Source organism: Emys orbicularis, chromosome 18, assembly GCF_028017835.1.
Source record: "Emys orbicularis isolate rEmyOrb1 chromosome 18, rEmyOrb1.hap1, whole genome shotgun sequence".
NCBI lineage: Eukaryota > Metazoa > Chordata > Testudines > Emydidae > Emys > Emys orbicularis.
In genome coordinates, this window is record NC_088700.1 from 25,369,951 (window position 1) to 25,386,640 (window position 16,690).

At 51.3% G+C, this 16,690-nt stretch overlaps 1 protein-coding gene across 1 annotated transcript in view; it reads left to right on the forward strand.

Annotated features, from left to right (window-relative positions):
* Positions 1–15,810, forward strand: part of NOXA1 (NADPH oxidase activator 1) — a 36,594-nt gene extending 20,784 nt beyond the window's left edge. The window contains exons 4-15 of the mRNA XM_065418929.1: positions 268–402; positions 2,692–2,799; positions 5,166–5,225; positions 6,159–6,196; positions 8,971–9,112; positions 10,921–10,980; positions 12,232–12,316; positions 12,849–12,907; positions 13,970–14,136; positions 15,130–15,235; positions 15,329–15,452; positions 15,713–15,810. Of these exons, the coding sequence (XP_065275001.1) occupies positions 268–402; positions 2,692–2,799; positions 5,166–5,225; positions 6,159–6,196; positions 8,971–9,112; positions 10,921–10,980; positions 12,232–12,316; positions 12,849–12,907; positions 13,970–14,136; positions 15,130–15,235; positions 15,329–15,452; positions 15,713–15,810 (1,182 nt within the window). The remainder of the gene's footprint in view (positions 1–267; positions 403–2,691; positions 2,800–5,165; positions 5,226–6,158; positions 6,197–8,970; positions 9,113–10,920; positions 10,981–12,231; positions 12,317–12,848; positions 12,908–13,969; positions 14,137–15,129; positions 15,236–15,328; positions 15,453–15,712) is intronic.
* The last annotated feature ends 880 nt before the right edge of the window (positions 15,811–16,690 follow it).

The window sequence follows — 16,690 nt, forward strand, 5'->3', positions numbered from 1 at the left end:
CAGCAGCCTAGCAGCATAGCTTCATGAAGCGCAGAGTTTATTTTCTCTGAGCTCTGTATGTGAAGTTTTGTAAGATAGCTCTCGCAGCAGCATCCCCATGATCAATAGCAGAGGAAAGGCTGAGCTGGTTGCTGTGTCTGTGATGCTCTGGACACGCCTTTCTGTTTCACTTGTGTTTCTGCACTTGGTTGGCTTCAGTGAACTTCCTGTTGTTTTGATTCCCTTGAGCTGCTGGTGAGAGTCTCATCCCCTTACTGCTGGTTTTAGGTGCTGTACAATACTGCAGCAGTGCAGTGCCGGCTTGGGCTGTGGCAGGAAGCTAGAATAACCCTGGAGGAGGCTATCAGACAGAGGCCTGAAGGAAGAACCACAAGCCTGGATGTTGCCCTTGAGTGGGTGCAGGTGAGACTGAATATAAACAAGGTTACAGTTTAATCATGGAGGTCGTGTAGGTCACAGAATCCATGACTTCCAGCGACCTCCGTGACTTCAGCCTCCGGTGGTTGGGAGCTGCAGGGTCCCCCGCAGGGGCAGGGAGCTATGGGGTACCCCCGCCACCGCTGGCAGCCCCCAGAGCTCCAAGCCCTCACTAATGGAGGGGGAACCCCTGGAGCTCCCAGCCACCATGGGCGGTGCCATGGGCCCCTGGAGCTGCAGGCAGCAGAGGAATCCTGCAGTTCCCAGCTGCTGCGGTGGTGGGGAAACCCCCGAGCTCCCGGCCGCCGCGGGCGGTGGGGGAACCCCCAGAGCTCCCAGCTGCCGTGGGCGGTGGAGCTCGCAGAGCTGCTGGAGGCAGGGGAACCCCCAAGCCCTTGGGCGGCAGGGGAACCCCCAAGTTCCTGACCGCCGTGGGCCCCTAGAGCTTCAGGTGGCAGGGGCACCTTCCGGCCCCCAGCTGCTGCAGGCGGCTCCTAGCTCCTGCACAGCTGCCCCCCTTCAGGCAAGGCGGGGACCCGCAGATCCCCATTGTGTCAGGGATAGCGTTAGTAAAAGCCAGGAACAGGTCAGGGCTTCCGGGAATTTTTCTTTTTTGCCCATGACCTGTCCGACTTTTACTAACAATATCGGTGACAAAATCTTAGCCTTAACTATAAAGGTTTAAACCCTGGCGATTTGAGTCCTGGGGATACATTTCATAGGGCCCAAGTTAAAAAGTCTCCACCTGGGTTATCAGCACTCCAAAGATTGGGGTGTTCCAGCTGTTCTATCTGCCCCCGCCTGCCACCTGCCTACAGTGCCTTTCCCTTCAAAGCATAGAAGTTGTGATAGCCTGTCAGAGCAATTGTCCATCTACTTTAGTATCCTGTCTCCATCACTACCAGCTGCTTCAGAGGAAGGGGAAAGTAACCCCATAGTGGACAGTTATGGAATAATCTGGTCATAGGGAAAGTTTCTTCGTAGCTGCTGCCAGTTAGGGATCTGCTTGTGTTCTAAAGCAGTGGTTCTCAAAGCCGGTCCGCCGCTTGTTCAGGGAAAGCCCCTGGCGGGTCAGGCCGGTTTGTTTACCTGCCGCGTCCGCAGGTTCGGCCGATCGCGGCTCCCACTGGCCGCGGTTCGCTGTCCCAGGCCAATGGGGGTGGCGGGAAGCGGCGCGGGCCGAGGGATGTGCTGGCCGCCACTTCCCGCCGCCCCCCATTGGCCTGGGATGGCAAACCGCGGCCAGTGGGAGCCGCGATCGGCCAAACCTGCGGACGCGGCAGGTAAACAAACCGACCCAGCCCGCCAGGGGCTTTCCCTGAACAAGGGCGGACCGGCTTTGAGAACCACTGTTCTAAAGCACGGTGATGTTCTCCCCTATAAAATGCTTTTAAAAACTCTGTCGAATGTAACTCTGGATCTTCTTATTGTCCATAAAAATGGCTAATCCTTACCCTCAGTGATATCTTGTCCCAATGAGCCTCAGAGGTTAATTATTAATTCACAAGTTAAGCACTGTATTTCCTTTTATTTGTTTTAACTGTGTTGCTTTTTGATTTGATATCTTGTTTTTGTATTATCAAAGAGGATGAACAGGAGCTCCTGATTTACCTTTTCTAGACTGGTCATTATTTTGTATACCTCTGTCATGTCTCATCTTACACCTCTGCTCTCCAAAGGAAAAAGTCCCAGTTTTCATTTTCTCCTTGTACAAATCTCTCGCTATGCTGCTAATGACTTTTAAGACCCATTCCTGAACCCCTTTAATTTCTGTCATGACTTGTATGAGGTAGAGTGACTAGAAGCTAACGTAATATTCCAGAGAAGACTGCACCATTGATTCCCAAAATGGCATTATGCTATTTTCAGTATTATTTTCATCCCATTCTTTGTACTTTGGTAAACATTTATTTGCTTGTATTGGGATCTGAGTGCTAGACTCTAGTTACAATTTACAGAGAATAATAAAATCAAGGAAGATCAACAGGAGAAGCAGATTAGAGATTTATTTAGTAAATCTTATTTCACGCTCTCCCTTCACGCCTCCCTGGTATCTCCAGAAATTGGCTTATGCCCAGAAATGTGAACTGTCTTAGCCTCTACATGTTGGTCAAGTCCAGGTCACACTTTTTCAAGTCCATAATTTCTGCCACACTGAATTCCCTGGATTGACCACACCCCATGGGGAAGCAGTATTTACTTTTCTCTTTTAAATGTTAAGCTGTGGTTAATGATATCTAGTGTCCTTGGTTTGATCTCTTCCCCTCACTGTAGAATCATCTCTTCCTGGAGCCCATACATGTTCCCCTGGGGGAATTTTTCAGACCACGAAAGGAGGAAGTTGAGCAGCTGGATTCAAAAGATTTCCTGGGTAAACCCAAGGTAAGGCCCCCTAGGTTGCAGAAAGGTCAATCCTAGTGTAAGAATGTTAGCATGGTGCCCTGATGACTAAGGTCAGCAATGAGCAAACTAAGATCCAGGGTCCTCTATCAGCCACAGCACCGACAGCCTCCTGAGAGTAACATTGCTTGGGCCCTCTGCCAGCCACAGTGCCTGGGAAATATCAGCTGAGATTCTTTAGACCCTAAGTGCAATGGCTCCATTGTTAGGAACCAGTCTTTCAGGTTTTCCTCTGTCATTTTTCTAGCTTTGAGTGTTTTCCTACCATCTGTCCTTGCCTGGAGCAAGGTGAATTTCACAAGTGGAGGGGAATAATCAGGGCTCTGTTGGAAGCATTTTTGTCCATAAGGAAAGTGCTCCTTAGTGGTTGGGCTTTTTATATCCAGGAGAAAATTATTTTGAAATTAAATACTAAATAAATACCCAGCTCTTGTGTAGTACATTTTTTCTGAAGATCACAAAGTGCTTTACAAACATTAGTTATGTAACCCTCCCCTTCTCCCCCAGCAAAGTGAGGGTTATTGTGTCCATTTTACAGACAGGGAAACTGATGTGGCTGAAGTTACAGGACTGTTTGTGAGTGGAAGGATGTTGCAGGAAATATGGGTCATTTGGAACCTTACCATCTGCCTGTAGTAGAAGGTGGTGCATAGTTGCACTTCCTGAGGAGCAGAGCAGGGACCAAATAGTAACTAGGAGCTTTTCTTCACTGCAACAGTTAGCTTGATTTAATACACGCAAGTGAGAGTGACCCCACTGCAAAACAACACTAAAATTACACAGAGTGATTGGATTAGCAGCACAGAATGAGGCTTGGTCTATGCTGAACAACTATGTCGGTCAAGGGCATGAAAAAGCACACCCTGTGTAGACACAGCTATGTTGAAGGAAGAGCTTTTCTGTTGACATAGCTAACGGTGTTTGGGGAGTAGGGTTTCTATACCGACAGAAGAACCTCTTCTGTCAGCGTAAGCTGCGTTTACACTATGGGGCTATGCTGACGTAGCTATGCAGGATAGTCTCCGTAGTGTAGACGTATCCTGGTTGGATTAGCAGTTGATGAGTTGTTGTAATTTGAGTTGCTGCATACCCGCTGCATCAGCAGCACTCCAGCTTCAGCCCACCCCCCTGACAGGTCAACTCTCTCAAACTTAAAGTACCATTTAGCTCCAATTGGAGATGTGGGTGTGTGGGTGGGAGTCGGGCTGGGGCAACACTCAAGTTACACCCTTAGCACTGTAGTGAAGACAGTCACAGTTTGGGCCCTGCTTCCCCCTCCCTTCTTGGGGAAAAGTCAGCTGCACTAGCCTTCTTCCTGGCACAGCACACTTCCCCCTTTGAGCTGGCTCAGCTGCACTGGCCGGCATGTTGCAGGGAGATGCCTACTGCCCACCCCTGCCCATTCACTCACTGCCCACGAGGGGAATAGCAACCTGGCACCCACTGCTCCTATACCTATCCCTATCTCCTAGAACTGGAAGGGACCTTGAAAGGTCATCGAGTCCAGCCCTCTGCCTTCACTAGCAGGACCAAGTACTGATTTTGCCCCAGATCCCTAAGTGGCCCCCTCAAGGATTAAACTCACAACCCTGGGTTTAGCAGGCCAATGCTCAAACTACTGAGCTATCCCTCCCCCTCTCCACTACATTGCTACCTTCCAGATGAGCAACAAGCAAAGGGCTTCTTTCCTTCCCTGCCCTGTGCCAATGCCCAGTAAGAGACACGATCTGGCCCTCTGTAAATAGAGCATGACTCCACACTGCTCTGTGTGATGATACCATTGTATCTTTGCTGATTGTGAGCCTCTGAAAGTGCTCATCAGGTCCTTAGGGAATCCTTGGTTTTGTCATTATGCTGAAAAATGACACTTTCAAGACAAGCAGGCTCACCTAACCAGTCCCACAGGGTTTGACCCTCTGAGCTGTAGCAGATTCCCACTTGTTGTGGGATGACTTTTTTGTTAATTGGTTAATGCCCTTCGGAGAATATTAGCAGGTCATCAGAAGATTTCTCTTCTCATTTCTTTGACCTCTGCACCCTTTGTGTAAGTGTCACAGGCCAGGAGCCTCTTGAGTGCAGAGCAAATGAATGGTTGTGCTCTCAGATTCACCCACAGACATGTAGGGAATCAGTGTGGCAAGAGCTAGAAAACCAGGTCCCTGGAGTAGATGGGATTACTGCCTGGACTCAGCTCTGCACTCTCCATTGTGTGCAGTGACGTTTTGTTAAGCCCTGCCACTTGGTGCTAGGGACTCGCTCATGGGAAACCCAGGGTGAGTGGCTGATTCCCAGAGGTCTTGCTGTTCCTTCATGTGATCCAGAGTCTGATCTGATCTGTCCTCTGGCAGGTGATCTCCTCCGTCATTCCCAATGATGAGTACATCGGATTTGAGCCTCTCAGGCCACAGGTGAGTGGGACAGTGCAACAACTGATGGTACTTGATGGTAAGGTCATGTAATGGCATCGCTGTCATATAGCTCCACTTAGGGTCCCCAGCCAAGGCATCCATCAGGATGAGAACCTGTCACGGACTCCATAATATTTTAGGTTTCAGAGTAGCAGCCGTGTTAGTCTGTATCCGCAAAAAGAACCGGAGTACTTGTGGCATCTTAGAGACTAACAAATTTATTTGAGCATAAGCTTTCGTAGGCTTATGCTCAAATAAATTTGTTAGTCTCTAAGGTGCCACAAGTACTCCTGTTCTTTTTGCATAATATTTTAGTGTAGCTGAGAGGTTTCCCTGGGGCTCTGAGTCCCGCACGTCTCCCCCTGCCTAGCAATTCCTGCCCTCTAAGTGCCATATCACTGCAGATATCCTTCCACCCCTCCGAGGGGCTCAGATGAGGCACATAAGTCTCTGCTCCCTGAGCAGAGCGTTCTTTTCTCTGCACTGAATTAAAGCCGCTGCAGCAGGGTCTATGTAATGTTTAACTCCCTTGCCCAGCACCACCACAGACCTACCCTGGCAGTGGGGTGCCCTGTCATGTGAATGTTAGGAGCAGGGGAACGCGCAAGTAGGTTGGTCTCCACTGGATGGGGTGGGCAGAGAAGAGGGAGCTGCCACTGCCAACACTGCTCAGCAGTGTGGAGTGGCCTTGATGACTGTCCCTAGAGTGGTGATTGATTGCATGACAAGTGTGGACAGGAGAATAGGAGGGAAAATGTCAGAGACTGAAACTCTCGCTCAGACTCTGCATTACTGTCTGATACAAGCTATTACAAATCATTGTCGGGAAGTTCTCTGGCCTGTGTTATAGAGGAGGTCAGCCTAGATGATCACAATGGTCTGTTCTGGCGTGGAATCTGGTTCTATGAAATAGACGCTGTTGTTTCTCCACAGAGACAGGGCTTTTACGAACCCGGTGTCAATGCTGTGCGGTAAGTGACCAACCCCAGGTGGCTTTGCTCTTCTGTCACTATTTCTCTTCATGGCACCTTGTCTTGGCCCCAGAGTTTTTGGTTTGGAGACTCTGTAGTATCCCAGTCCCAGAGATCCATCACTGAGGAGAAAACGCTGTGTGTGTGAAAGACTTGTGTGACTGTGATAGCCATTGTAGTTAATAACAATAACACCTGGCACTTCTATAACACCTTGCAAGGATCTCAAAGCCCTTTGCAGACATTGATTAAGCCTCACAGCCATCCTGTGAGGCAGCTAAATACCATGTCACAGATTGGGAAACAGAGACAGAGAGAGGTTAAGTGACCTGTTCAAGGCCACATAGTAAGTCAGTGGCAGCACCACTGTTAGAACCCACAACTACTGACTCTCAGTTTCCTGGCTCTAGCCCCCAGGACAAGGCTTCCAAATGCTCCTATCAGCACTGCTGTAACTGGGGCCAAATTCAGCCCTGGTCTAAGGAGGTGCAGCTCCATTGACTTCCCTGGTTTGTGCTTCCAATACTCCAGGGCTGAATCTGGCCCATTGTTTTCATCTGGAAAAGCCAGAAGGTGGTTCATGAATAGGGTTGCCAACTGTCTAATTGCACAAACCCAAACACCTGTGCACTTCCCCCTTCCCCGCCCCTTCTCAGAGGCCACACCCTGCCCCACCCCTTCTCTGAGGCCCCGCCCCCTGCTCACCCCACCCTCCTCCCTCTGTCGCTCGCTCTCCCCCACCCTCACTCACTTTCACAGGTCTGGGGCAAGGGGTTGGGGGGTGGGGTTGGAGATGAGGGGTTTGGGGTGCAGGAGGGAGCTCAGGGCTGGAGCAATGGGTTGGGGTGCGGGAGGGGGTGAGGCGTGTGGGGTCCAGCCGGGAGGTGCTTACCTCAGGTGGCTCCCGGAAGTGACTGGCATGTCCGGCTCCTAGTCTCAGGGGCGGCCAGGCGGCTCTGCGCGCTGCCCTGCCTGCAGGCACCGCCCCCGCAGCGCCCATTGGCCGCGGTTCCGGGCCAATGGGATCTGTGGAGTTGGCGTTCAGGGCAGGGACAGCGCGCAGAGACCCACTGGCCACCCCTGCGTCTAGGAGCCAGATGGCTTCCGGGAGCCATGTGGAGCCAAGGTAGGTAGGGAGGCTGCCTTAGCCTCGCTGTGCCACCAACCAGACTTTTAGCAGCCTATTAAAATCTCCTGGATTGATTTCAGTAGCCTCCAGGAGATCGTGGCTGATTCCGGGAGACTCCCTGCCAGTCCGGGAGGGTTGGCAACCCTATTCCTGGAGCCAGTTGAAACTCGACATTTTCATTGAGCAGGAAATGCCAACATTTTGAAATTGTTTTCGTTCCAAATCTAAACAAAAATGAAAAATTGAAATTTCTTGTGAAATGAAATTTTCCAAAATGGTTTGTTTCAGGTCAGTCAGAATGTTCCATTTAAATAAAATTGAAATGTTTCATTCTGATTCCAACCTTTTATTTTACACTATATTATAACTTATAATAGAGTATAAACTCAAATACATTTCTAAATGAAAAGGCATTTCAAAACAAAAAATCAAAATATTCCTTTCTGATCGTATTGACCTTATGGAAACACTTGTAAGCAAAAATTTTGTGAAACAGAATTTGTCAAAATCAACACATTCCTGCAGAAAGTTTGTATTGTGATGAAATGGCATTTTCTGATGGAAGAATGCTCCGTCAGGAAAGTTGCACCCAGCTCTAGAGTTCACACACTAGAAAGTGATCCGAACAGTTAAACCTGTGCTCCGTGGATGATTCAGTACTATATTCTACTAGTTAGCACAGTGATACGGCTGCAGGGCTTTGCAATGAACTGTGGGAATTTTCAGAAATGGCTGGAAGGCAAAAGAGGGAACCTCTGTCTGCACCAGTCTGTCCCATCATCCACTGATGGCATGTTCTTCTCCAAAAGTTCATGGATTATCATCTCTGACAGACCATAAATGTGGTAATTGCACCATGGAGACACAGGCCAACGCTACTGCTGCCTATGAGGGGAGATGTTCTCAAGAGAAGCATTCTCGAGTTTACTCAGCTCACAACTGAGAGTATATGGTGAGGGAGGATCACCATGTGGGAGGAAGAATGGGCTCGTGGTTAGAGCTCTGAAGTGAGACACTGGATCCATAACCCTCTTGTCATTGGACCCTGGACAAATTTAGGTGTCTAACTGGGAGTGGAGCCACAGTGAAAGTCCAGTCCCAACTGTAGGTTCTGAGCTGTTCTGAAAATTTGGCCCTGAGCTCTTCTGAAAATGTGTCCCTTGATCACTCTTTGCCTTAGTTCCTCATCTGCAAATGCTCTCCTAATGCACAGTGGTGTGGGAAGGAGACAGTCCTTGATGGTTGTGAGATGCTTGGATGCTATGGGGATGGAGGCACGTAAGTACCTAGATGGACAGAGTAGAAGGGTGTGGCTTTCCTTAGACCCCAGTAAAAAGACAGGTCCTCCAGCAGAATGCAGCAGGGACTCCACCCAGAGAAGAGTGGCATTGTTCCAGGGGGCATTGGCACCTAAGGAGCGGTGAATGTCCTACCACTCTTTATGTTTCAAAGCGCATTGACAGAAGAGCCAGTGGAAAGGTCACAGGATGGCAATGCCCATTCCTAGCCTGAATGTCTCCAAGAAGGGTAACCAGAGGAGCAAAGAGAAGGGAATCCTGTTAAACCCAGTGGTGTCCACACCCCACAGTGGGAGAGTGATAGCCTCAAAGGGTGCTGAGTAAAGCTATTATTTTTTTTTCTCCAGAGACCGCGGCTCAGGTTACTATCAAGTTGTGACTCATTATTACCCTGAGGACTCTGACGAGATGGCAGTGAAGAGCAGCACTATCATCTTTGTACTAACTAAAGGGGCAGACGGCTGGGCTACCGCCATATGTGACGGACAGGTATGTGGAACTGACAGGCTGGTGCTCCTGCCTCTAGCACAGTGTCAGTAGACACTACAGCACTCCCTGCCAGCTGGGGCTTGCTGAGGCTTTAATAGGATGTTCCTTTGGTAGCTCTCAGGAGCTGGAGCAGCCAAGAGGGTGGGATATGACGATACCTTCTCTGAAACTGCCAGTTCACTTTCATGGATTGGACACTAATAGCAGCAGCTGTTAAGAGTTGTTCAGGGCTGTTCAGATTCCATTGACTTTTCCCTGTCACCTCTCTAATTCCACTGGCCAGTAAACTGGAGACCTCAGCTTTTTCTGATCCTTATCCCTTCCAACACACGTGGATCCTGCATGGGGATTATGCAACTAGAAACATTGGGTGAGAACCACTAGCAGGGGCACAATTCACACCAATTGTGAAGCCTCACCTCCTGCAGAATAAAGTGCACAAAATGTGTCTAGGGTTCATTCAGTGGCCCTCTTGCTGCTGTGTCCCCAAGTGGGCGTCACCACCCACGTGCAATCTCCAGTGGGCCAATGTAAACATTGCTGTTTATATTAGAATAGAGGCCAGGAGCCCCATCATGGGCCAGGATTGACCTGTACTAACTCAGAATAAAGAGACAGTGCCTGCCCCTGAGAGCTTACAATCAAAGTATAAGGCAGAGAAAACGGGTGGGCCCAAAGACAGATGGGGGAGCACAAAGAAACAGTGAGGTAAGACTGGTCAGTCTGACAGGCAGTGGTCTTGGCACAACCATTTTCAAGTTTTCCGGTAGGCATCACAGCACAGGAGAGTTATAAAGAGGAAACTGAAGAAAGATGGAGGCAGCTCCTCCTGCGTGTGAGGGGCAGCATGGGAGGAAGCACAAAGGTGCCTCTTTCAAAGTTAACAAGTGGGCGAGGAAGGCTGGTGGCTCACAGGCAGGATTCAACACCTTGAGCGATGATGGGTAGGTGGGGACAGGCTGTGAAGGGCCTTGAAAGTGATGGCAAGTAGTTTGTGTTTGTGATGATGGCAGGGAGGGTGCAAGGATGTTTCACGCCCTAGGCGAAACTTCCACCTTGCGCCCCCCCTCCCCGAGCCCTGTGGCAGCTCTCCACACTAAGGCGCCCTCCTCCCTCCCCCCCCGCGGCAGCTCCCCACCCCCCTCCGCCCTGAGGCGCGCCCCCCCCCCGCGGCAGCTCCCCCCGGCCCGGGGAGCCGTGCGGCAGCTCCCCGCCCCAGCTCATCTCTGCTCTGCCTCCTCCCCGAGCACGCCATCGCTGCTCCACTTCTCCTGCCTCCCAGGCTTGCGGCGCCAATCAGCTGTTTGGCGCCGCAAGCCTGGGAGGGAGAGAAGCAGAGCGGGGCGGCGTGCTCAGGGGAGGAGGTGGAGCAGAGGTGAGCTGGGGCGGGGAGCGGTTCCCTTGCGTGCTGCCCCCCCCCCTTACTTGCTGCAGGTGGCCCTCCCCGCACCGTCCTGCCCCAGCTCCCTCCGCCTAAATGCCGACAACGACTGGGGCGGCCGAAGATCCGGCCGCCGCCGCAGGACCTGAAATGCCATCCCCCAAATGCTAGTGCCCTAGGCAACCGCCTAGGTCGCCTAATGGGTTGCACCGGCCCTGGATGATGGAGAAGAGTGAGCCAGCAGACAGAGTGACCTGGTCAGAGCTGCGTGCCGGGAAATGACACATGCCACAGGGGTGTGAATGACTGAGGGGCAAGGTGGGGTTGTCAAGGCCAGCGAAGAGAATCTCGTGCACTGGGCAGAAGAGTGTCTGTTTCAAGTGTGCCTGGTCTCACGTTGTTTTCTGTTCTGCTCTGTGTTTCCCAGAAACTGCGTATACCGACCTCTCACCTGGAGCCTGTTTATGCCCCCAAGGCTGATAAGTGGGTAAGGAGACAATCTTGTGACTATGGGATGGGGAAGGGAGAGAAAACACAGCCAGGCCACTCGAGCTGTGTGAGTGGCAGGGCTCTGAACCACAGAGCAAGGCAGTGGGCTCTCTCTTCAGACTCACCCCATGTGTAGGTCCAGGGCTTTCAACCAGCCAGGGACAATTGGAAATCCAAGCAGCAGGCAAAAGGTGGATTTTTTCCACAGCTCTGATCTGTTTCCTGCAAAGTCTAAGCTTCCATTTTGGAAAAAATCCATTTCTTTTACCCCCTCCTCCTCACAGTTAGGACCCACCATATTGTAACTAATGCAGCCTTGCTCTAATGGCTTGACCCGGCTGAAAGCTGTCTCCACTTGAATCCTCCAGCAGACAAGGTGTGACTCACACCCACGTGCCCACTGCAGCGAGCAGGGAATTTCAGAGCCCACTTCGGTTCTGACATACTAGTGGCCTCTAGTGAATGAACTTCCATTGGCCCTACTGTGGTTGAGAAACTGGCTCTTTGGGGGGAGGGATAGCTCAGTGGTTTGAGCATTGGCCTGCTAAACCCAGGGTTGTGAGCTCAATTCTTGAGGGGGCCATTTAGGGATCAGGGGCAAAAATCTGTCTGGGGATTGGTCCTGCTTTGAGCAGGGGGTTGGACTAGATGACCTCCTGAGGTCCCTTCCAACCCTGCTAGTCTATGACTCTGTTATCATTTATCCTATGTAGTTGGTAGGGCTCCCTGCTGTAAACCATTTCAGTGCAGACACCCAGTCTGTTCAGTGCAGAACTTTGGAGCTGAGTGAGGGGCAGATGAGCCCTTGGGTCAGAGGGATCAGCCATGGAAATCCCAGTCAAGACAGATTCCATTTTTGGTCAGATGGGGAGGTGGCCATCCCCAGGCTAAATGTGGGGTTGGGATCCCAGAGAGGTTAACAAAGTGAACAGTGCAGCAAAATAAAACAACCCCATATGGGTACCAGGTGGGTAGCCACCCTCTGGGGGAGCCTGGAGGAGCCTGAATGCTCCACTTCATACGTGAGTTAATGAATTAGCCATCCCTGAGGCTCTGCCCACCCTTAGTCATAGCCTGCAATCTACTCAGTGACGCAAACCAGCTGCCACCTGCTCCTTCTGGCCAATGGGGAACGAGGGAGCTGATTTCCCAAAACTCTAGTTCCTTAGAACTGTTCTGCTTGACATTGGCCTCAGCCATACTCTCCTCATGTGTCTGATCAGTTCGTTTTCATTTTGTTCTCTTGCAGAAAGTCAGTAATGGGATCCCTCTTCCCCCCGTTAAAGTGCCCCCCAACCGGCCTCCCTTGCAGGAAATGGACCACCAGCAGCCAGGTAAATCCTGCTTTCTGGGACTGAAGGGGCATGTGAGGATAAGGATCCCAATGGGAGTTGTGTGGGATCACCCACCAGTCCCCCAAAACACCACTGCTCTAGGGAACCTACAATACCAGCAAGGCTAGCTCCCCACTTGCAGCATGTGGTTACTATCAGGGACTGACTGTGTAACCCAAGAGCACCCTGGTAGCAGGGTAGATTCCATGTGTCAGGGATGACTGCACACACTTTGCTCTGCTGTGGCCCACTCATTCTGCTCTGAACAGAGACTGGGGGCCAGGACAGTGTCCAAAGAGAAATGAACTGGTTGGCAGGCACTACGGTGACGAGGGCAGGCAGGGTTCTATATGCCAGTCCCTGAGAGGGGAGGGATGGACAGCTCAGGCAATAAAATCGGTGGCTTCTCACACTGCCTGGAGTCCCTCCAGATGTGGCTCAGTGGGACCCCCCAAAGCTGTCCAACCCCATCTCCTCCAAAGAGGCCCTGCCCATTGTCATGATGGCTGTTTGGCAATGTTTTGCTCTGCAGGACCTGCTGAAGGAGAAGACACTGCTGCAAATGATGCTGATCCGCAAGCAGACTTGCAGGTGCAATGTTCCCCAACATCACAAACCATTAAGACTATAAAATCACGGGTGCCAAAGATAAGGGTAGATTCAGCCCAGTTCCACCAAAACTCCAGAGCCACCCCAAAACTTTGGGGCTCACTGGAAAGCCTTTTCTTCCAGACCAGTTTCCCCTCCCCCCATCCCAGAGAGATCCTAACTCCCAGATGGACTTTTGTCTGTTACCCCTGAGTCCTTGATCTTCCTCTTCCAGGCCCATACTGTTGCTCTGTGCTGTTAACAACCACTGTGTTCTATCACAGAGAGCAGTGCATTTCTGGGGTCAGTGAAATCACCTCTGTATCCTTTTCCTACCTCACGTGGGACTTGTACCTACAGAGCCTTTCTTTGTCAGAGGCAGCTGCTGGTCAGGTCACCACCACTAGACTGCCTGTGATTTTGGAGTCAGTGCTGTGCCAGCTGAAATTTCCACAAGAAATTATGGGACCTGGCAGCATCACGGTAGGGACATGTTTGCATGATAACACAGGAGTACCTGTCTCCCCTCTGGCATAAGCAGAACTCCCGTGCTGAGTAGATGTGTCTGAGTTATAGGATTCAGATCCAGACTCTTCCTCGGGGAAAAATGGAAGTGTTTGGATCCAGGGTTTTGAGAAATGGGCCCCATATGTGAAATTCACATCTGGATCCTGGCTCAGATTTTATGCCACATGGAGTTTGGTGGCACTGAGGTTGGCATTTGGGTTAGGCCCCCACTCTTGACTCCGGGTATGGAAGGATGGGCTAGTGGTCGGGGCACTGGCTGAGATGTGTGAGATCTGCGTTCGGTTCCTTGCTCCACCAGGGACTTCCTGGGTAAGTCACCTCATGTATCTGTGCCTCGGCACCCCAGCTGTAAAGGGGGGATAATAATATTTCCCTACCTCACAAGGACGTTGTGAGGATAAATACTTTAACAGATTGTAAAGTGCTTGGAGCTCTGCTGTTATAAGAATAGGCATTATTGTTATTCAGATATTTGTTGGTGAAATCGCTCTAACCAACCCATCCAGAGCAGATTCTCCTTTGCTCCCTGTTTGGCAGCAGGTCCCACTGGCTCAGGACAAAGCATCCTCCAGCGAGAACAGATCCATCCTGCTGAAAGTCCACTGTGACTATACAGTTAAAGTGAACAAGGCCCTGACCCTGTCAGACCTCAGGTCTCTGCTGAGGGAGACGTTCAGCCAGCAGGCAGAGCTTGGGAAGCTGAGGTAGGCTTGGTCACAGACTGGAAATAGGGTCGCACTCTGGCTACTCTGAGCTGGTGCCAAGACTGAGTTGGAGTTTCTCCTTCCTGGTGAGCTGCAGCTTTCCTCTTGCCATTGCAGACAAGTCATTGCAGTTCTCCGAAGAGGTGTTTGCCCAAGGAGCTAGGCATTAAGGCCATGTCTACCGTCCATGTTGTTCTTCAACAGGGCTCAGGCAGCCATAGCCACAGTTCACAAGATGAGTACATACGAACCAGCGCTGTGTCCCCTCTCCCAACTGAATAGTCACACAGAGCCCTGTCCCTGGATATTCCACCTCATTGCTTTAGAACGTAACACTGACTCCTTGGGGACAGGGAATGTGCGAGTAGGGAGGTTTCACAGGACCAAAGGAGTATGGAACTGCACCAGCAGTAGTGAAAGAAGGGGAAATTTAAAGAGAAATGCTATTGTAGACACCCCTGACCTACAAATGATTTTCTCCCAGCCAGCACAACATTTAAGGCACACCAAGTTCAACTTAGTTGCACTTTGTGTGGCCAGTTTAGAGGTCTTGTGTAAGTCTAAAGCAGACTGAAGTTTTGTCTACTGGAGCTGGAGGGGTAATTTCATATGCGCTAGCTCTGGTTGAGCTAGTGTGCTAAGAATAGCAGCGTAGCTGTGGTGGTGGCACAAGCAGCAGAATGGGCTCGCCAGCCTAAACACTGTGTCCAATCCCATCTGAAAACCTAGGTACGTATTCAGGGCAGCTAGCCCCTCCCCCCGCCTGTGGCACCACAGCTACACTTCTCCTGTTAGCACGCTAGCTCGAGGCCAGCTAGCGCGGGTCTGTCTGTCTGAACGGGGAATTACACCTCCAGCTCCAGCACAGACATACCCTGGAGTTCCTGGACTGACATGCTTAGGGAATCAGAGGGAGATGCAAGTTGCACAAGCTTAGATTCACCTCTAAATTTGGCCCTAGTACGTTCTCTCTGACCTCCTCTCTTACTTCAGCTGCAGGCTTTCAGACAGCAAAGAGTTAATTGTGATTTCGGGAGAAGAGGAGATGGGGAAGATGTGGCAGGAGGTGACAGATGGGAGGCTGACACTCTGGTGCCAGGTACGGGTCCCTTTGGGATGCTGTTCTGCCTCACTAGATTCTGGTTTAATTTCTGCTCTGCCGTGTGGTTTACAACATGGCCTTGTCCCATAGGGCACAGATGCCTGTTCAGACAGACCCGTTCTCTACAGGATGGTAGCACACCACGGTTACACGGCGCAAAGGCCAGAGGATCTGGAATTCAATGAAGGAGACACGCTGGACATTCTCTCCGAAGGTAGCTTTCTAGTTCCGCCTGAAGTTCTTTGCTGGGCAGCTTCAGGAGTCTGTTTGCAGGGGGGAGATGGGGGCAAGTTGGGGAACAAAAGGCTTCCTGACAGTCAAGCCACTAGGCCTTATGAGGGACTGACATGTGCATGGGCCTATACTGGCCCTTTGCGCAGGGGTGAATGTCACCCTTAGCAAGGCTTGTCTCTCCCTGGTTAGGCAATTCAGGGGATTGCTAGGTCCTTACCCTGTTCCTTTGTATTTTCCCAGTGAATGAGGAATGGCTTGAAGGCCACTGCAATGGCAACTTTGGCATTTTCCCCAAGTGCTTCGCTGCCCAGGCCAGCATTGGGGCTGCCTGCCCTTAGAGAAGAGATGCTTCTTCCTGCCAGACTCCACAAGGAGCCAGCTGGGCTGGGGACCCCACCTCACCTTACTCATGTCTCCCAGAGAAGAGGAGAAGCTTGCGCCAATTCATTCAGGTCTGACCATTGCCAGCCCTGCTAGGTATTTAATGAAGCTGCCTACACAAGACGCTTCCCAGTGTGGGACCCCATTATCCAGAAACCCGGCAGGATTCGTTTCTGTAGCAGAAATAGCATTTTCTATGGCATGTGTCTGGCCTCAGTATTTCCCAATAATCAAAGTGAAATGACAGGTCTGGCTGGGGAGTGGGGGTGAGGTGGGATCTGGGTGCAAGACAGGGGCTGGTGTCTCATGAAGGTCACTCTGAGAGGTGCTGACACAGCAAACGGAGTTTTCCCATCTCAGACCTAGCCACCAGCTCTTTCTGTAGCAAGAACTTGGGATTCAAAGCTGCAGATTAAGTGGTAAGAAGAACCGGCTCCTCCAGAAGAGGGGGCCTGGCGAAGGCCTTAATCCCCACTTCCCACCAGCTGCAATAAAAGTGGGGGAAGCTGGACCTTGCCGTCACTGGATATGCCCACACTGCCGTTACATACCCACAGCTGGCCCGTGCCAGCTGACTCGGGCCAAGGGGCTGTTTGAGTGTGGTGTAGACATTTGGGCTTGGGGCAAGTAAATAGCTCCTTAGCCCGAGCCCCACGAGCGTGAGTCAGCTGGCACAGGCCTGCTGCAGGGGTCTAATGGCAGTGCCGACAGACCCATTGAGGCCAGACTGTGGGAGGCAAGATGCCACTCAGAGGACAGGGAGGCAGGCTTGATTCCCTGGGCCCAACGCAGTGTAAAAACAGCGCTGTTCTGGTTGGGGAGCATTTCACACCCACT